The sequence below is a fragment of the Myiozetetes cayanensis genome, unplaced genomic scaffold (assembly GCF_022539395.1).
Source record: "Myiozetetes cayanensis isolate MyiCay16 unplaced genomic scaffold, myiCay2020 scf20-37, whole genome shotgun sequence".
In the NCBI taxonomy this organism is placed as follows: Eukaryota; Metazoa; Chordata; class Aves; order Passeriformes; family Tyrannidae; genus Myiozetetes; species Myiozetetes cayanensis.
Genome location: NW_026087412.1, coordinates 2566031 through 2587060, shown reverse-complemented (window position 1 = coordinate 2587060; position 21030 = coordinate 2566031). Strand labels below are relative to the sequence as shown.

Here is a 21030-nt window from a genome sequence, read left to right as displayed (position 1 = left end):
TGGCAGGGATGAACCCATGCACTGAGTTTGTCGGGGCTCTGTGGGGAGGGACTTGCTCTTGGGGGAGTCCCGGTTTTTAATATGTTTTTTATAGGGTGGTTCTGGTAACGATGGGCTGATCGCTGGCGGAACTGGTGCCCGGTCAGGAGCAGTGTCTTTGGAGAGCAGGTGCCCTTGGAGATGGGGACATCAAGGGTTTGGTGTTTCGGGGACCTCATGCGTACTGGGGGATGCCAGAGCCATGCTGGCCTCAATCTCCCTCCCTGGAGCTGCTTTTTGGGAAGGGTTGAATGGTTTCCATGCCAAGACGAATGTCACGGTTGCGGTTTTGGACCTCCAGATGGGTTTGGATGCAAGGCAGAGAGGTGGCTGGCAGAGGCGCAGGGGCCTTGCTGGGATTGGGGTGAGATCCCACCAAGCCAGAGGTTACCAGCACTAGCTCAGCCATGGCTATAATTCCGGTGGGAGCCCCGTGTCTGTGGGAGCTCGGGGCGTGTTGTGGCGCTGGGTTTGGCAGCAGGCACAGCCTGCCCCGAGCCCATTAGTGACGGATCTTTGTGGAATAACCCTCCTCATTAAGACGAGCTACCCCATGTGTCAAAGCCGCTTTATAAGGAAATTATTCTCGGCTCCAGACGGGCTGTGCGTATGTAAATGGGGCCATGCACAGCCCTGATTGAGACATCATGGGGCTGCTCAGTCTGGGACCCCTGGGAATCTCCAGCCTGGGGTGAATAGGGACTTTGGAGAGGCTGGAGGGTGCTGGTGAGGGGAATGTGCCTCAGCCACCTCCCGGGGTCTGGCAGCCCCTGTGTGCATCCAGGGCCTTGGCAGGAGCCATGGAGCTGGTTAGGACTGGGATCTTTCCAGGTGGTGGAGGTTTCAGCCCTATTCTCGCAACAGTATCATGATGATCCTGCTCTCTGTATTCTGGCATCTCTTGTGGTTTGGAGGAGCAGAGGGGAACCCCCTCTCATCCATCCCACACCCTAATTCTATTAAGACATCACTGAGTGACCAGAGCTGGTAGCAGAGTTTGGGGCTCCCCCCCTGCTCTCCGTATCATGACCTAAAGCCCTACTGAGCTTGGATTAAGTCCTCCTGACCACACACATCTATGGCTTTGGGATGCTCCACGCATACATTTGGGATGCTGAGGTGCTCCAAGGTTTCGGAGAAGCAGGAAGAAGGTGCCAGAGCTGAAGCTATCAGCAGCTTTGGAGCCAACCAAGGGATGTTGAGGGACACCAAGGGATGCTGAAGGACACTGAGGAACACCGAGATCCTTCATACAGCACCTGCGCTTGCTGCTCCTTCCCAGGAAGGAGCGGACACAGCAGCGCCAGCCCCCCGGGATGCAGCTGGAGCATCCTCCCATGCCGGGATATCGGCACCTCTTTGTGCAAACACAGAGACAGCTCGGCAGGGAAGTAAGACCCTTCTTCTTTTTTGGCAGCGTGTTGCTAATCAGCAGGACCCGGCGCGCTCCGCCGCAGGCACGCCGCGCGCTGCTATTTACGGAGCTACTTGAAATACACCTGCAAGAGGGGAGAGGAGAGAGGAGCGCCAGCAAGTAAATAACCCAGCAACCCGCCGGAATGAAAACAGGGAGAAGAGGAGAAGAGATGCAGCAATTGAAGCAAAAAAAAAAAAAAAAAAACCAGAACAAAAATGAAGTGTGATGTGGGACTGAGGGGCTCCGTCCCAGTCGTGCCCTTGTTTCCCACAGGGATGCTCCCCGGTGCTGGGGTTTGGTGGGGACACCCCATCCCAGTGGCTGTGGGGGATCTCACCCTATTCTTGGAGTGGGCAGGGATGGATGGAGCCCCCTCGTCCACCTCCCCACTCACCGTGTTTACCTCGTGCTGCTGTTCAACTCCTGCCTCCCCCCACCCTTTTCTGAAACATTATAAATCAAACAGCTTAAAATGTAAAGCATCAAAAATTCTAAAACCTTCATCTATTATTAACTGTGACAGTAAATTCCACCTCTGAATGTTTCTCATAGCAACTGTTACCAGGACTCGGCATCCGAAGCTGATGTTCCAGCAACTTTCCATCACGCAGCCGCCAGTCTGGTGATGCCAACACTGGCCTAGTGAGACTGGCTGCCACTCCTGATACCTTTCCATGGGATTGGGATGCCAGCAGAGAAACCGAGCTCAGATTTAGTGAGCACAGCCCAGGATAAGACAGGATCTCAGTGCCTGCGTGTTGGGATGCGGGATCTGATGATGGGATCCCCCATCATGGTCCCACCTCTGTGTCAGTCATGCAAGCCCCCAGACTTCATTACTTTCACATTGTGGAGCACCGTAAATAATGAGGATGGGAATGGAAAGTTTAAAATAAATGGATAGGGAGGGGTTTTTGGAGAGGTTGGTATTTTCTTTTTTATCAACACTTCGCCCAATGTGCTGGTTGTTGTGCTCCCCAGGGGGTGACCCCCACCCTGGCATGGGGGTCTCACTGCTCTGAGCATTGGGTTGTGGTGAGTTTGTGGTGTGCTGGGTGTCAGTGGGGACCGGGAGACAGGTGTTCATCACTGGGGTTTGTCCACCTTCTGGTGTTTGTGCGCCTTCCCCATGTGCCATCGCAGCTCCATTCTCTGTTGTGTCCCCTGCATGGAGGTTGGGTTGGGGTAGTTTGGGTTGGATTTGGCTGTGTGGCAGCACCATGAGCCTGGCTGGAGGCAGGGAGAGCCCCAGCTCTGCAGCTCCATGGAATGCTGAGCTTGGTCTGGTGAGAGCCCCACCAGTGCACCAGCATCCTCAGTGCCAAGTCGTGACCACGGCGAGGCTCCCACCGGCACCCCAAGCACCCCAAACCACCCAAATTCTCCCATCAATTCTCACCAGGCCATGCCTGGTGCCTCCATGCCCCAGCACAGGCATTTTTGCCTTGCCATCATCCTGTCTGTGCTGCCTTCCTGCAAATCCTGGTGGCTGCCCACTGGGATCTTGTGTCGTGCCATGCTGTGCTGTGCCGGCTGCAGGGCCAGGCAGCAGCGGCTGCTCCGCGGTCTCCCCAGGGACAGGCAGCAATTTTCCTGCTCTGAAGAAGCTTGTGAAGGTTTGAGTGAATCTGGGAAGCAAATCTAATTGGCAACCTGGTAATTCCTCGGGGGGACATGTTCTTTGGTCATATCTAAGTACATTCCAGCCAGTGTTTAAGACGCGCTGAATCCAAACTTGGACAGTCAAATACCAGCAGCTCTAAGCTCCTTATCTATTTCAGGCAGATTAACTCCTTAATCATCTCTTTTGGAAGTTCCCTGCCCCAAATTCCTCTCCCCTCCTCTTTCCCCCTCCCTGGTTTTTCAGCAGGAACAAAAGGAGCCGATTTTGCAGAGTGCCAAAGGTGGGGAAGGCGCCCACCGTGATTGACAGAGTCAATAACCGGGAGCAGGGGGAAGGCCTTTGGAAATCTGCTTCCCACTTCACCTACCCCCAGTATTTGTCTTCAGGATTTGAAGCCAGGGAATGTATAATTCCAAAATAATTTACCACACAGCATCAAACCTGGATTTATTATTTTCAACCTCCTTTTATTCTGGGGTTTTTGTTTTTGTTTTTGTTTTTTACTTGATTTATTTCCTTCAACCCCATTTTATTCTTATTTTTTCCTTTTTCCCGGTGGGTTCCTGCTCAGCATCCCCTAACAGGGATCCAACCAGGGGACCACTCTGCAGCCCCCCAGCCCTGCTGGTGGCGGGGGGATGCTCATCCCCTCCCTGGCAGGCAGGGGAGGCCGTGCTGAGCCGCGGGGATGCAGCCGGTGTTGGCCACTGTCACTCAGGGGAGTGTCAGAGCATTACGCTTCATTACCGAGCTGTCTGCTGCCGGCAGGGATGGCTCAGGGCAGAGCCTGGCGGCGGCACAGCCGGGTTCAGCTCCGGCGGATGGACCTGTCCGTGGGCAGATGCTGAAACACAGCATCCGTGGGGCACCCGTATCCGAGGGGGGTTGCTGTGGTGCTGGTGGGGAGCTGGTGGTTGCTGGCTCGTGTGATTCAGCAGGGTGGGGTGGCTGCCCCAAAAGGAAAGGCAGGAGCTGCTCTAAAATTAGGAGGATGGGACAGTGGCCCTGTATCCAGGGGGTCTCAGTGGGACAGACCATTTGGACTGGGACTGGGACTGGGACTGGGACTGGGACTGGGACTTGGATGGGAATCTCTCTAGGACCACTGATAAAATTTAATAACACTCCTCTGAAATATGGGCATAAATGTCCCCATGTGCTGGACGTGGTGGGGATATGAGAGCACCAGTGGCAAAGCCCCATCACCTCCCAGAGAGGGAGAGGGAGTGTGGGATGGGGAGGGGTTGTGGGATGGTGCCAGGGTCTGTAATTGCCATCAGTGGCCATCCCACAGCAGCCAAGGCCTCCTGGTTTCGGAGGCTGCAGCATGAATTTGCTGCAAGTTTTCCCAGTAGAGAACCAGGTAAGAGCCAGAGGGGATGGACCCAGTAGCACCTTCAGGAGAGCTGGAAATGTCCTGAGGGTGATGGCCACCTGTCATCCTTTGGGGTCTCCAGTCCTGCTGGGGATAGAGAGACCCACTGGGGAGGAAGTCCAGGACCCAAACACAGGGCTGAGACACGGGTCTGCTCCATCCCTGTGCTCCTGGGCTGGCATTTCCCAGCCCCAACACTGTGGACAACACAAACCCAGACCACCCCAGGAGTGGGAAAACTGAGGCACAGCCAGAGAGTGGTGCTGGTTCCAATCCAGTGGGTTTTCCAGCTCTGAGATGCCGAGTGGGTGCCAGGTCCTGCCATCAGGTTTGGTGTGGCTTTGCCAGGCCAGAGGGCTCGGTGGTGCTGGGGGACCACGAGCCATCCCTGTCACATTCCCCAGGGAGTGCAGCCTCACACATCTGACCTCATCCATGAGCAACCAGCTCACGAGGCAGATGTGTGCACACCAGATCAGGGACTGGGATGAGGATCCATTCTCTCTCCCATCCTTGGGAGAGGTTTTGTTTGCTTTTATTTATGCAGGATGAACCCCTTGGGGCTTCAGCATCCCCAGGGAGGGTGTCAAGGACATGGCATTGCTCAGGCTGCTCTGCTCCCCATCTTTCCTTGCAGGGATGCAGCTCCTGCCCTGCTTGAAGGGGAAACTGAGGCAGGGGACAAACAGGATGTGGGAGAGGAGGGGAGTGAATATTAGTGGTCGCAGTAATGATTGGAATGGTTAATTATTATTGGAATTGAAGTGAGTCAGACCAGGAGCAGGAGGGGAGGGAGGAAGGAAGGGAGGAAGGAAGAAGGATCCCAACCTGTCAGGCAGAAAATGAGTAAAGAAGAAAAACAGGAGCGTTGGAGAACCGGCCATGCTGTCACTGCTCACTCGGGGTGAGGCTGGAGGGGTGGCTGAAGGTCACCGTGGGGGTGACAGTGGCCCCGTGGCTGTGGTTGTGCCCCAGAACAGGCTCGTTGTGTTGGTGGCTGCGGGCAGGTCTGCACCAGGATTTAGGTTTGGAGGCTGGGGTTGCTGGATTCCTCCTAACCTCGGCCGTATTTGCAGCCTCCTGATGGGCTGTTTTTCCCTTCCTGCCAGCACACTGTGGTCGATGTGTCACCGCTGGCTGGGAGCGGGAGCATGTGGAGCCTCACTCCGTGGTACATCCGGCCATGAATTTTGCTCCGGAGTGGAACGCAATTCCCCTCTGGAGAGGGAATTTGCCCAGGAAGACTCAGGCTGAGCATCTGCTTTGCTGTGAGCCTCTAGCCTTTTCTTTTCTTTTTTTTTTTCCCCTTCCCTTTTTCCCCCCTTTTTTTCTTTTTTTCTTTTTCTTTTTTTTTAATTTTTTTTTATTTTGCCTTATTTTCATTTTTTTTCTTTTTCTTTTTCTCCCCCCTCTTTCCCCTTTCCTTTTCTTCTTTTTCCTTTTTCTTCTTTCCCTCCCCCTCCTCCCTTTTTTATCTCCCTTCTTTTTCAAATCGTTCCTTACCAACTGACATTTTCCACCAGCAAGAAAAAAAAAAACAGCAACTTGCTCCCAGAACCTCCCATCATCCCCCCCAGCCCAAACCTCTGCAAACCTCCCATCCCTGACATCAAGGACCCAAATTCACCCTCCAAAAGAGAGGAGGGAAAATCAAGGGGAGAGAGGCTGGAGCTGGCAGCTGAGCCGGATTTCCATGTGAGGGGATGAGGTTGGGGCGGCCACGGGCTTCCCCTGGCAAGCAACGGAGGAACCGGGGCCAGCAGAAACGTTGAGTCATGAGTGCGGTTTGCAGGCAATGGATTTTTTCCCAAGTAAAAATTCCTCACTGGGGAGGAGCAGAGCTGGAGGCAGGGGGGGGACAGCGAAGGACTGTGCTCCCCAAATGGGGCATTTAGCTGCGGACCGGGATGCACCCCACGGCGATGGGAATTCCCTGGGCAGGTTCCAATCCCCCGGGAGGGGGATTTAGGTGGCGGGCGCGGGGGGGGGGAGACCTGCCCAGGGAATTCCCCAGCAGCTGGATGGGAGGAGCAGCACGATCGGGGGGGGGGGCTTGCAGGAGATGGGGACCCCATCCCTCCTCCTCCTTCTCCCTACCCACATCCGCCCACCCCCACGCAATGGGCGGCGCAGCCCCAGCTCCATTTATCATCATCTGCGGGCAAGTGAAGTGTGCAGGGAACAGCTGCTCCGGTCGGCTGAGCGCCGAAATGGGGCGGGACGCGGGGCTGGGGGGAACTGGGGGGCTGCGGGCTGCCCTGGGGGTACCATAACCCCCCAGGCACTGCGCTGGTGTGGCAGGAGGTGATGGTGGTATTGGGGGGCACTGGGGAGAGGGTGTGTTAACGGGGTGCCTTGGGGGGAGAGCACATTACTGGGGCGTGCTGGGGCAAGGTGCACTAATGAGAGTTCATGGAAGGGGTGCAATGGAGAGAAGGTGTCTTGAAGGGGTTCGTTGGGGAGGGGGAGCATTATTGGGGTGTGCTGGACAGAGGGTGCAGTAAAGGGGTTTATTGGGGACAGTGCTGTAAGTAGGTGCATTAAGGGGGTGCGCTGGAGAGAGGGTGCATTAAAGGGATTCACTGGAGGGAGGGTGCATTAGTGGGGGGCATTAGAGGGGGCATTGAACAGGGGGTGCATTGCCAGTGGGGCAGGGACAGATGGATGGTGGCATCTCCCCATCTGCCTGGAGGGTTTGCCCCTGCCCTGGGCAAGCCCCGCGGGTCCCTTGGCACTGCCGGGGGGGTTCTGTCTGTATTCCATCCCCCCAGTTCCTCTCACTCCCAGCTCCTTTCCTGGTCTGTCCCACACACCCTGGCTCCCCCCTCCCAGCCTTCCCTTTTCTCTCCTCCCTTAATAATCAAATTCTCCGGAGCACTTTGCGGTGTGGCAGCCAGCCAGAAAGGGTTTCTTTAAACTCCACCAGCTCACAATTAAACAAATCCGGGGCTGACGCTACTCGACAGGCGCTTATTCCCCTCCCTGAGAGCCGCTGGGGGATCCGGGGGGGTCCTATCCCTTCATTTCCCACTCTAATGCCACCTCACCATGTGGGACTGCACCCCTGGGTGGGAGGTGAGGGCTGGGAGGGGTTTTTTGCGGAGGTTTTTGGGTGGGGAAGAGGGGCCCGCGGTGCCAGCGCGGCTCCGATGGCGGAGCATCCCCCTGTGAGAGCGCGCTGCTATTTTTAGTCGCTGAGTCCTTGTTGATGGCGCAGCAGCAAAGGCGAGGGAGCAGCCGGAGGAGCAGCAGGGCTGGATCAGGCCCCGCGGGATGAGCAGCAGCTGGGAAGCGAGGCCAGAGCATGGGGAAATGGGGGACATCCTCTGCCCTCCGGGTCTGAGGTGCTGGGGGTCTTGGGTGCTTACCGAGGGTCCCTGCCATGGGAAATCCTGGGCTGCCTTCAGAGGGCTCTGGATCCAGCCGTGCCATGTCCCTGCCAGGCAAGGGGAAGGGGGAGGAAAGGGGAGACGGCAGGGGAGGAAGGAGGGGTTGGGGAAGGAAAATAACACCGAAGCCAACCAGGCAGCACAAATCCTCTGGAACAGCAGGCAGGCTGTGGGCCACCCTGAGCAGGCAGGCGACTGTGCTGGGCTGGCAGTGCCACACGGTGCCCCCGCTGGGCTCCCTCCATCAGCCCCATGTGCCATGTCAGCCCCCGGCACCGTGTGGGCTCCATGCACTGTGTCAGCCCCCTGCACTCGCAGCATGACCTTGTGCACCATCTTGGCCCTGGGTCCTGCACTGGCACTGGGAGGTTTTGTGTCCCCAGTGGGTGACGCAGGGCTGTGCTGGGCTGTCCCCACTCCCAGGGGACCGAGGGGACAACCAGCCGTGAGCGCAGCTCCTTGTGTTGCAGGGACAGGGTCACACTGGTGCTGGGCACCACGATGGCCCCAAGTCCTTTCCTCCCTGATGGATACCCTGGGGACCCTCCCCAGGCACCCACACCATGAGCCTTGGCTGTAGCACGGTGGCTTTGCCAAGGGCAGGTGTCCAGTGGCAACCGTGCACCAAAAGCCTTGTGTTGATTCCCATCGTGGGGGTAGCAGCTGGAAATTTCTTTGGAAGCGCCGGGAGAGCACGTCCAGCAGGGACGTGGCGGGGGCAGTGAGTGCTCAGGGCCCCCGGGACCAGCCATAGTCGCCTCCCCCTCCTGGGAAGGGCCGTAACCCCGCTGCTGTCGACAGCTTGATTTGATGCCATTAAAGGGTTTGCTGGGAAACGGCTACATCAGGCGCAACATCTGGCGCGGCCCTTCCCCGGCAAAGCCGCGGTGGATCCGAGGGCAGAGCTGGCCTCCGGCTCCGCTGGCGGGTCCGGGTGCTGCCGGTGATGAGCGTGTCCCCTCCCAGGCACAGCCGGGTGCCTGGGTGGTCCACAGGGAGATGGGGCCGCGGCCTTTGGGCTCGTGGGATTTCGGCTGGAACGCACATTCCCTCTGCGCGTTCCCACCTCTGCGCGCCGGTGACCGATCCGTCCCCTCACACCACGCGCTTTTGCTTATCCAAGCTTTGTCTCAGCTGTTTGGAAAATTAACAACAATTAATTAATAACAATAATTAATCACGATAATTAATGATAAAGGAGGGAAAAGCTCCCCCTAAAGCTCCAGTCCAGGGTCTTCTCAAGCCAATTTCATTTTCAAACCCACTCCCATACAGAGAATGTGGGAATTGCTCCCATTAGTTCTCAGACCACCACCCAGGGCTGCCCCACAACCTTGGCTTTGATTTCCCTGGCACAGGGCTGGCACAGGACAGCTCTGCTCCATGCCATGGTAGAGGTTTCACACTGACCTTCCCAGAATTTTTTGACCCACCTTTCCCCCAGAATTTGAGCCTTAACTGCATCCAGTTCCTCACACAGCCTGCAAGGTGCAACTGCAGTGAGGGGAAGTGACGTGGAAAACATCCCAAAAGGGGATGGAAAAGAGGGAGGGACAAGTTCTGTGCTGGTGTGGGTGGCACCCACTAGTGGTTCCAGTGGTGCCAGAGGTCACCATGTGATCCCTGAGCTGCCAGTGGTTATGGAAACAGAACTAAATAAAGCCCTGTGTGTGTACCTGAAAAGGTGCTGAGGTGTTACCAGTGGGTGCTGTGAGGAAACAAGGCCGAGCTGGGACCCATCAAACCAGCTGTGCAGTTTATACAGCTGTGGCAGAGCTGCCAGCAAAGGAACTGTCTAGAGCCATGCAGTGTTTGGCATGGTGGTGGCATGAGGGTGGTGGTGGGACACATGGGGACACACGTGAATCCATATCCCAGCTCTAGGCTGCCTGACACCACAGGGAAGCGTGGGATGGTCTTGGCACACACAACACCAGCACCCCATCCCCTCATAACACTCATTGCCTTAATGGAGGCTGAGGGGACAGCACTGGTGTCACCGCTGTGTCACGGTGCCAAGGGAGCAACACCAGGGGTATCCCCAGGGACTTCTAGACTCTCAGGGATGCCCTAACCCGGGCTCCCAAATCTCAACACATGCCTAAAACAGGCTCATGTCCCCACCCAGCCCCCAGGACCCACTGGTGCTGGGGATGGGCAGGATGCATCCTCCTACCACTGAGCCCTTCATTAGCCCTCGCAAGCCACTAGGCTGCCTCAGGAGATTAAACCAGTGACCCAGGTGTGTCCCTGCACCCAGCACAAGCAGAGTGAGGAAAGAGGGAGCTTTAATGATGACTGTGGCGAGGCTCTCGGAAATGACGGCTTGCTGGCGGGAGCAGACAGCTTCCAGATGGCATCGCGCCGGGGCAGGGGGATCGCTGGGGCAGGGGGGGCTGTGGGAGGCAGCAGCCGGCAGAGATGGGCAGAGCCAGCAAGTTGAAATGACTTTTTTTGCAGCAGAGCCTGCGGTTCTGGCCCTCTGCGCTGCTGCTTCCAGTAATTAGCCCAATAATTAAAAAGAATGGCGATAAGCAGGGTGTGCGGAGGGGCTCGCAGGATCCAGGAGTCCCCGGAGAGGGTGTGCAAGGGGAGGGGGAGTGATTTGCAGAGGTGAGGAGTGGTGGGTGTGTGAAACACAGAGCATGAGGCTGGGGACCCCGAGATGGCATGGTGGGGGGTCACTGTACCACATGGGGAAGGCAGGGAGGGTTGGGCAGCAGGGATGGGGCAGCTCCCAGCAGCAGGGGCAGAAGGGTGGCTGGGCCTGCTGCTGGCTGGGGGGTGCAGCTGGACCCAGCACCCCCAGGTGCTGGGAGATGCAAGGAGATGGGATAGCAGGGGATGCAGGGCACTGCAAGGTGAGGATGCAGCACCAAGCGACGTGATGTGGGGCGACACGGCGCGATGCAGAGCGATGCGAGGTGACACAAAGCCAGCTGCTGTGATCCAGGGCGATGGAGCCCACGGGGATGGGATGCAGGATGATGGGGTGGGATGCAGTGCAAAGCAATGCAAGCCAATGCAGTGCAGGGAGATGAAATGCAGGGCAATGTGATGCAGGGTGATGTGAGGTGATGCAGGGCAGTGCAATTCACGACGATGCAATGCAAGGCAACACGATGCAGGGAGATGAAATGGAAGGTGATGCGATGCAGGATGATGCAAAGCAATGGGTTGCAGGGCAATGCAATTCAGGGTGATGAAATGCAAGGCAACATGAAGCAGGGAGATGAAATGGAAGGTGATGCGATGCAAGGGTAGTGTGAGGCAATGCAGAGGGTGAATCAGGGCAGTGCAACAGGGCAATGCAATGCAGGGCAATGTGATGCAAGGCAACACGATGCAGGGAGGTGAAACACAAGGTGAGGTGTGATGGAGAGCGATGCAGGGCAATGTGAGGCAGTGCAGGGCAATGCAATGCACTGTGGAGTGATGCCAGACAACATGGGGCGATGCGAGGTGAGGCAGCACCAGGTGCTGCATTCCAGGGTGGAAGGGAGGCAATGCCCATCATGGTGGTGCCCATCAGGGTGGTGAGGTGAGGTGGGGCGATGATGCCCCAGTGGCACAGGTGACACGACCCTCTCGGTCTCTGGCCCGCCATGGTGGCAATGCTTCATTTGAATTCTTGCCTCTCTCTCTTCGCAGATAACGAGCCCGCGCCATGCAGTCCTTTCGAGAAAGGTGTGGTTTCCATGGCAACCAGCAGAGCTACCAGCCGACTTCACAAGATACATCACGCCTGGAGAATTACAGGCATCAAAGTCAGGCAGGGCCGAACTGCGAGCGGCAGAGGCTGGTGGCGAAGGAGTACTACAGTCAGCAGCAGCTGCCGTACGCGGGCTACGAGAACAGCGCCGTGGAGAAATACCACCGGGGAAACAAGCAATTAGCGGGGCAGCAGCTGCAGGGCAGGCCGGCCTTTTCCAATTACACCGTGCAGGAGAACAGCCCTTATCCAGCCCGGTATTCCGGGGACGAGAGCCTGCAGGCGTGGGGTGGCCAGCCACAGGCGCTGCCCGGTGGTGTGGCCAAGTATGAGGACAGCCTGATGAAGAAGACAGCAGCGTTGGCAGGTGGGCGGCCGTACCACGAGCCGGCAGCCGCCTCTCTGCCCTTCCGGACTCACTTCCAGCAGCAGCAGCAGCCACAGCAGCAGCAGCAGCAGCCGCCCGCGCTCCCCTACCCCAAGCTGCAGCGGCAGAAGCTGCCCAACGATGTCTCCTCGCCCATGCCCTTCTCGCAGAGCCCTCACTTTGGGCAGCACTCGCAGTCCTTCCCTGCCTCCTCCACCTACTCCTCGGTGCCGGGGGGCAGCCAGCCGGCACACTCCTACAAGAGCTGCACGGCGCCCTCGGGGCAGCCGCCGCTGGAGCGGCCCCTGGGCAGCGCCGCCAGCCTGGCTCCCGGCCCCCGCGTGCCCAACCTGCACGGCTACCAGCCCAACCGCATCGGCTACGAGCAGCCCCCGCAGCCACCGCCACAGCCCCCACAACCACCGCCACCACAGCCCCCTCAGCCACCGCAGCCCCCGCAGCCGCCACAGCCCTTGCAGGGGCGGCACCACACCCAGGAGTCCCTCCACTACCAAAACCTGGCCAAGTACCAACATTACAACCAGCCAGGCCAGACCTACTGCCAGAGCGACGCGACGCCCGTCCGGACGCCCGAGCAGTACTACCAGACCTTCAGCCCCAGTGCCAGCCACTCGCCAGCTCGCTCCGTCGGCAGGTCCCCATCCTACAGCTCCACCCCCTCCCCGCTGATGCCCAACCTGGAGAACTTCCAATACAGCCAGCAGCCGCTGAGCACCGGCGCTTTCCCAGCCGGCATTGCCGACCACAGCCATTTCATGCCGCTGCTGAACCCTTCTCCCACCGATGGGACGAGCCCTGACGCTCAATCTGGGAACTGTAAAAACTTGCAGAAGGAGAAGCTGCCAGAGAACTTGCTGTCAGACCTGAGCCTGCAGAGCCTGACAGCACTCACCTCCCAGGTGGAGAACATCTCCAACACTGTCCAGCAGCTGCTGCTCTCCAAAGCGGCCGTGCCCCAGAAAAAGGGCATCAAGACCCCGGCGAGGACGCCCGAGCAGCTCAAGGGGCAGCACTGCAGCCCCGAGAGCAGCACCTACTCGGCAGAGCAGGTGGGGACTCCCCTGTCTGACCCACTGAGCACGCCCCAGTCAGTCCATGCCGAGACACAGGACGCTGACTATCTCAGTGGGTCGGAGGATCAGCTGGAGAGGAGTTTCCTGTACTGCAACCAGAACCGCAGCCCTGCCCGCGTCAACAGCAACTCCAAGGCGAAGCCCGAGTCAGTGTCCACCTGCTCCGTGACCTCCCCGGACGACATGTCCACCAAATCGGACGACTCCTTCCAGAGCATCCATGCCACCCTGCCCCTGGAGACCTTCACAAAGTATGTGACCAACGAACGGGACTGTCCCCGGCTGCTCCTCAGTGCCCTGTCCCAGGAGGAGCTGGCTTCCGAGATCATCGTCCTGCAGGACGCCATCAGCGAGAAGGCGGACAAAGCCTGGGCCAACTTGCCCATGCTGAGCAAGGAGGCCAACAAATCCCCCTTCCAGCTGGAGAACCACCGGCCCAACCTGGACTCCATGGTGAAGGGCACCTGGCCCAGTCAGGGTGACTCCAGCACACTCACCGAGCCCCTCAAGCTGGACAAAGCTTCAGGGGCCAGTGCAGGGAAGGACTTTGGCGAGGAGGTGTATGAGGGTCCCCAGGTGGAGTTCACAGCCACTGAAACCAAGGATGTGCTGAAGGACACTGCCCCACTGGCCTTCAACTCCAAGCCCAGCATCCCAGCAGCGACATCAAGCGCAGGAGCCACTGACTACAGCTGCTACTCGAACACCACCGCCAACTCGGTGGGGTCTGAGAATGCCATGGAGAACTTCGAGTGGCCGGAGGAGAGCCTGGGCGAGGCATGCCTGCGGTGGAAGGAGCTCCAGGCCGCTGACCTCCCCAAGGGCTTGTTCCCCAGCAAACTGGTGAGCTCCTGCAAGGAGAAAAAAAACGCCTGCAGCTTGGATCTGTGCGACGGAGAGCAGCCAGCCAAGAGCGAGCCGGCCCAGGACTTCGGGGAGCAGGTGATGGGGGAGGAGGAGGAGACGCTGACCTACGATGAAGCAACAAAGGCAGACAGCGAGAGGTGGCTGCAGGACACCCGGCACTGCTGCTCAGCTGGGGACTTCAGTGAGATCCCCATCATCTCCTCGCCGGATCTGAAGGAGTCAGACCTGGAGGCAGAGGAGTACTCCTCGCTCTGTGAGCTGGCCGGCTCGGAGCAGAAGTCGGTGACATACGACGCCTCGCCGCCCAAGCCCCCGGAGATGCCGGCCGTGCTGTCCTCCAGCGAGGTACCCGTGTCCGCCGAGGAGACCGTCAGCACGGTGGAGAAGGAGGGCTCAGCTCCCACCCCGCGCCTCTCCGGCCAGTCTGTCATCCTGCTGGGCCCTGCCGTGGGCACGGAGACCAAGGTGAAGAGCTGGTTCAAGTCCTCCCTTCCCCACATCCAGTCCGAGGAGGAGAGCGGCGGAGGGGAAACATCCCATCTGGAGGCTGCCGATGCCGAATCTGCCTCATCAGTCACGGTCAAGCAGCAACTCACCCCCGAAAACGTGCTCGGGAAGATGGAGCCTGTCTCACGGGGCAAGAGCCTCCGCAACAAGAGGGTGCACTGCCGGCTGCCGGAGGGGGACAACCCCGGCAGCGCCGTGCTGACCCCATTTGATGAACTGCCAGCGGCCGGCGGCGTGGCCAGTGCCTGCCTGGGGCCAGATGGACAGACGGAGGTACCGAGCAAGAGCGCCCAGAGCCAAACGCCCCGGTTTCCAGCCGAGGGCCTCCCGGCGCGCATGTGCACCCGCTCCTTCACCGCCCTCGCCGAGCCCCGCGCACCGGCCCCGCTGGAGGGGCTGAAGGCCCCCACGCACCAGGAGAAGCTGGGGAAGAAGCCCGGCTGCGGCGTGAAGCAGCGGGTGGCTTTCAAAGCCAGGAAACGCAACAGTCGGCCGGCCCCCAGGGTGGTCCAAAACACCAGCGATGCCACCCTCCTGATGCCCGGCTTGGTGGCGGCAGAGGAGGTGGCAGGGCCGACGCCGCTGGAGGGGGATGCGGTGGAGGCGGGGGAGAGGGACCAGCGGTCGATGATCCTGCGCTCCCGGACGAAGACACAGGAGGTTTTCTACACCAAGCGGCAGCGGGGCAAGCGGGCGGCCGACGTCCGGCTGAAGAACTGCAAGGCACCCAAAAAGCTCATATCCAACAACCACCTCCCACCCGCCTTCAAGCTGGCGGCGCCGGGCAGCCCCCACAAGGAGGGCAAGGTGGGTGCCCGGATGAAGCTGCCCAAAGCAGGGCCGGGCGTTGGGGGTAAGATGTCGGAGCGGCCCCTGCACTCGCTGAAGAGGAAGTCCACCTTCATCTCCCCCATCCCCACCAAGAAGAGGAACCTTGTCCTGCGGAGCAACAGTGGTGGCGTGAAGGAGGAGAAGCCAGAGGGCCCCCCCAGCCTCTTCAAGAAGATGCCAGTGGCCAAGAAGGTGAAAGCCAAGCTGCCTCCCAAGAACTCTGGTGAAGCCGTCCCGAAGCCCCCCCTCCCAAAGGAGGCCCCTGATGTCTGCATCAAGATCACCTCCCGGGCAGCCTTCCAGGAGGCCACCAAGACCAAAGTGCTGCCTCCCCGCAAGGGCCGTGGCCTCAAGCTGGAGGCCATCGTCCAGAAGATCACCTCGCCCAACCTGAAGAAGTTCTCCTGCAAACCGGCAGCCACGGCTGCGGTGGCCACCGTGACTGCCTACGGCTCCTCCCTGAGCCCGGCCGGGGTGGAGCGGGAGCGGGTGGTGAAGCACAGTGGCGTGGCTGCAGTGGTGGGTGACGTGAGGCTGCCCAAGCCGGTGGCAGCACAGAAGGTGCCCACCATGCCGGTGGCTGAGCCGCTGTGCCGGAACCCCAACGGCCGAGCACCGAAGGGGAAGCCAGGCGGAGGGAAGAAGCTCTCTCCTGACAGCTGCCAGGGCGATGCCTGCGGGCCAACATCAGGGGCACAGTCCAGCCCCACCATGGGGGCCAAGAACCTCGGACTCCTGCCCAAGAAGAGGAACCGCAAGGGCAAAGCGGCAGCGCTGGGCATGGCCAAGGCACCGTTGGGCCCTGCGCCGCCGCTGCTGCCCCGGGAGCGCGTGGCCAACCCAGGGGGTGGGGAGGAGGCACCACGGGAGAAGAAACCAAAGACTGAGGAGAAGGAGACGGGAGGCAGCGATGGCCCCCCTGAGGGACGCTCTGCTGCTGGGCCAGCGCGGGGCCCAAAGCCGCGGGCCAACCACTCCAACTACAATGGCTACTCCAAGCGGCAGAGGAAGCGTCTGGGCCACGGCAAGGCCAAGGCGGTGCCAGCGCGGTGCAAGAGCCGCGGGAAGCGGCGGCGGCAGCCCCAGCAGGCCCCGCTGGTGCATCCCGCCGAGCCTGAGATCCGGCTGAAGTACATCTCCTGCAAGAGGCTGCGGGCAGACAGCCGGGCCCCCACCTTCGCTCCCTACGTCCGCGTGGAACGGCGCGGGGAGTTCACCACCACCTGCACCATCATCAACTCGCCCGGCGACGAGGCGCGGCTGCAGCGGGGACCGGCGGGGCCGGCGCCGCGCCCGCGGGCAGCCCTGCCCGCCTCCTCCACCATGCACATGGGGCCGGTGGTGTCGAAGGCGCTGAGCGCCGCGTGCCTGGTCTGCTGCCTCTGCCGCAACCCCGCCAACTACAAGGACCTGGGGGACCTTTGCGGGCCCTACTACCCCGAGGACTGCCTGCCCAAGAAGAAGTCGCGGCTGAAGGAGAAGGCGCGGGTGGAGGGGCCGGGCGAGGACACCACCGCCCCCGCCGTGGCCGAGCGGGTGCCCCGCGGGATGGAGGGCGGCTGCGGCGCCGGCGGGAAGGCGGCACGGCCGGAGGGTGCAGCCGAGGCGGCCAAGCAGAGCACGCTGCGCTCCAGCCCGCGGGGCATGTTCCGTAGGCTGCAGAGCTGCTACTGCTGTGACGAGAGGACAGAGGGCGAGGAGGCGGCCGAAAAGCCCCGGCGGCACGAATGTCACAAGGCCGAGTCCCCGCCGCAGGAGCCGGCGGGCGACACGCAGGAGCACTGGCTGCACGAGGCCTGTGCCATATGGACCGCTGGGGTTTTCCTGGTGGCAGGGAAGCTCTACGGGCTGCAGGAGGCTGTCAAGGCGGCTGCCGACCTGGTAAGAGCTGGGCCGCACACCCAGCGCCACATCCCGAGGCAGCATCTCCCGCTGGCCTCCTTCAGCCAGTGTCGTTACTGGGACTGCGCCTCTGGTCGGGATGAAAAATTAATAGTTTTGCCCTGGGAAAGCAGGGCAGGTGCTCAGTGCCATGAGCCCCGCTGGGTCCCTGTGAGATTTGTGCTGCTGCATCTCTGACAGAACTTAAAACCTCCTTTTTTAGGTGCAGAAATGTATTTATGGGGTTATGTTTTGGGCCCCCCAGGACTGTCACATCCTCTGGTCCAACCACGCATCACATGGGGTGGCTCAGAGTGGGACAGATCCAGCAGGAATGGGAGATGAAAGTAGATTCAGCATGGGCTGGTGCTGTGGTGATGGGCAGCAGGGGAAGGGGAGCTGGAGGGATGGGATGACCCTGCCCTGCCCCTCTCCCAGACCCATTGGAGCACGGGCACATGGAGCAAGCAAAATAAGGAGGTCACTGATGGAGACCACCAAAGGGGGATGAGAAGCTGTGGATGCTCCATCCATGGAAGTGTTAAAAGCCAGGCTGGACAGGGCTTGGAGCAACCTGGTCTAGCGGAAGGTGTCCCTGCCTATGGCAGGGAGTTGGAACTAGATGAGCATTAAGGTCCCTTCCAGACCATTCTGGGATTCTGTGACATGGGGTTTCTGTGATGGGGAAAGGGAGGGGACAGTCTCCTGGCAGAGTCTGGGCAGAGGGTCTCCAGCAAGTCCTGTATTCCTAAGCCTGAGTGCTCATGTCATGGCTGTCTGGAGGCCTTCACCACAGGGCCAGGGGCTCCCATCCCTGCAGCACCTGTTGGGCACAGGGCAGGAGATGGGGACCACCGTGGTCCTCTACCACCTCTTCCACCCAGCCATGGCACAGCCCAGGTCATGTCCCTTCTCCTCCGCATCTACTTCCCCATGGAGCATGGCTGCAGGCTCTGCCATCCATGGGAGGGGTACAGCAGATAGAAACCTTGTGCATGGCTGCAGATGGTCGAGGTACAGTGTGGTCCATGGTGTGCTGGCACAGGAGGGGGGATATTCCCTGGGATAGGCAATGAGGGCCTGGAGAGGAGCAGGGACACCCACCTTGCCCTCAGTGCTGGGGCTGTTGAGGTTCTTCGCTCCTGTGCAGGGCTCTGACGGGGTTTCTCTCTCTCTCCACATCTCTTCTTCCCTGCTCCAAATGCCCGGGTGCATTCACAGAAGTGCTCGAGCTGCCAGCAAGTGGGAGCCACTGTGGGCTGCTGCCAGAAGGGGTGTCCCCACACCTACCACTACGCGTGTGCCATCGACACAGGTGAGCCCCACTGTGGGGACGGGTGTGGGGTACCTGGGCACCCTCTGGACTTGGGTCCCATTGCCCCAAGGTCAGGGTGAGCCTGTGGCTCCCCACCTGCTGGGATGGTGATGCCCACTGCAGCATCAGCACTGGCATGTCTCTATCTGGCCTCAGCTGAGCCCTTTATACAAACTCTGCAGCTGGTCTAGGAGGTGGTGGGTGGCCATGGACCAGGGGGCCAGTGTGTCCTCCCTGCCCAGGGACAGTTGTCTTGCAGTGTGAGGTCTCCCCTGACATGTCCTTCTCTGCTCTCAGGTTGCTTATTAACTGAGGAAAGCTTCTCTCTGAGATGTCCCAAACATAAGGTAAGCCCAGAGCTCCCCTGTGCACCTCCTAAAGCTCCACAGCTCCCTGGGCCAGCAGGACCTGCCTTCCAACCCCAAATTCCTGGGGACACCCATCCTGGGCTCTCAGCCCTGCGTGGGCATTGTGGGGGGCATCGCATCCCTGGGGATACCGGGGAGGTGGCCAGTGAGTGGGTGCTGGGTCTGGGACCCCCAGCCGGGCTCTGGGGTGGGGGTCTCCCCCTTCTCTGAGCACCGATGAGGTGGTGGGTGATGGTTGAATCCCTGCTCTAAGCACCGCGTCCTGGATGGGTGCCCGGTTATTGGCGGGGGGTGCTGATGGGGACATCCCAAGGCTATCCCCCTGCTTCCATCGGGACCCCCGGGCTGACACCCCCCTTCTCCCCGCAGAGGCAGCCGGTGTAGCGCCCGCGGGCACCCGCCCCGCCGCCAGCGAGGGACCGGCGGAGGAGGCAGCGGCCGGAGCAGAGCGGGGCCGGGCCGTACCGGGTACCCCCCGCTGCCCGTGAGCGCCCCGGGACCCCCCGAGCCCGCTCCGGGCGGGCGGAGCCAGCGCCGGGTTTTCCCCCACGCCGGGCCCCGGTAAAACCCGGTCTGGATACGCGGAGGACGGATCGGGATCCCCCACCCGCGATGGCTGCACAGGGGGGGGGGGTGGTCCTTGTACAAGGGGGGGTCCCGGCGATGTTGTCTTACTGTGGGGCCGCCGGACTCCCCCGTGGGTCCCGGCTCTCCATATCACACTGATCTGATCTGAGATGTTGCCTTCAGCAAACCTCACGGTGTTTGTATATAGTTCAGCGGAAAAAAGGATTAAAAAAAAAGACAAAAGACCAAAAAAAAAAGTAGAAAAAAGAGAAAAATGAGGAAAAAAAAAAAAAAAAGACAAGCAACGGCCTGCTGTTTGAAACACCACTCTGCTTTTTCCGTTTCGTTCTTCCATCTCCTGTCTGCCCCCACCCACACCCAGGGTGCCAGGGGGGCGAGGGGTGCTTGGCTGGGCCGGTGGGGAACCCACTGGGCTGGCCCAGCCCCGCTCCTGAACCCCAAACCCTGACGCATTGCACCCACCACCCTCACACTCCATGGGGCGCTGGCACTGCTGGGCTGGGGACACCTGGTCCTGCTTGTGAGGACCCCCAAAGCCCACCCTCCTGCCTCTGCTGGGCCTCGCCAGCAGCCCCTCTGCGGCCCCTCGTGCGTGGGGCTTTGCTCCCTGTGCTTGTGCTGAATGAACCCTGACTTTGGGTACAAACCCCATGGCTCTGGGTACAAGCCCCAGGATCGGGGTGCAAAGCCCATGGCTCTGGGTTCTGAACCAGAGGAGGAGAAGGAGGCATTTGCCTCATCCCTCCTCGTGGCCCTGGCTCACCCCTCTCTGCCCTGGGTTTGCTCGGCTCCCTCGGCTTTTGCTTCCCTTCCTGGCTGCCTCGGTGGATCTGGGGGGCTGCCCAGACCCCCTGCCCATGTCCCCAGGCTGCACACCCCAGCCTTGTGTCACCTGCACACCGACACAGGCAGCAAACAACCAACCCAGGGCAAACCAATCCCAAATCCCATCTTAAAAACAGCCACCAGCCACCCCGCAACTCCAGAGCACCCTACAAAGGGGAGCACAATGCTGGCCCCATCTGTGTCCCCCGCAGAGCCAGCGCCCTGGTGTCCCCACCACCTCTCGTGTTCCCTCCATCCCACCCATCTCTCACCCCAGGGTTTGCTGGCCACACAATGTCTGTCGTTTCAGCAGCTGCCTCGGACACGGGAGCGAAAAACACAAAAAAGGAGGCGAGAAAAATAAAAAAAAAAAAAAAAAAAGGGAGAAATAATAATAAAAATAATTAATTTAAAGACTAAAAAAAATAAAAATCCCGGTGTCCTTGGCAGTGTTGCCTGAAATCTGGCTATTTTTAGTGACATCTTGTACATATGACTGTAAAATGGTAAACCGTGTGTATTATATATTGCCTCATTATATAGTGTATATATATGTATACATATACATATATATAATATATATGAAGACTGTAAATGTTAAGACTAGTGTTCTTATTAGTATATTGCTTCACACTGAAGATTGTGTGTAACAAGCTGTTTCTAAAAGATGTTTATTTTCCTTAAGAGTAAAAAACAGGTCATTGCATTCAGAGCGTCAATAAAGATACAACGATTGTTTTGGAAGTACGTGGCGCCCTGCTCGTGGCCTCTCTTTATCTTTGGGGGCCTGGTGGGGTGCCCCCCGGGCTGTGCCAGCCCCTGGCTGGTCCT

At 59.6% G+C, this 21030-nt stretch overlaps 1 protein-coding gene across 4 annotated transcripts in view; it reads left to right on the top strand.

Annotated features, from left to right (window-relative positions):
- RAI1 (retinoic acid induced 1) overlaps positions 1-20946 on the top strand; it is a 74357-nt gene extending 53411 nt beyond the window's left edge. For all 4 annotated transcript variants that reach the window (XM_050317080.1, XM_050317083.1, XM_050317082.1 and 1 more), the window contains 4 exons: positions 11496-17103; positions 18325-18418; positions 18716-18765; positions 19156-20946. In XM_050317080.1, the coding sequence (XP_050173037.1) occupies positions 11512-17103; positions 18325-18418; positions 18716-18765; positions 19156-19170 (5751 nt within the window). In that variant the 5' untranslated portion in view covers positions 11496-11511 and the 3' untranslated portion in view covers positions 19171-20946. The remainder of the gene's footprint in view (positions 1-11495; positions 17104-18324; positions 18419-18715; positions 18766-19155) is intronic.
- Positions 20947-21030: the final 84 nt, after the last annotated feature.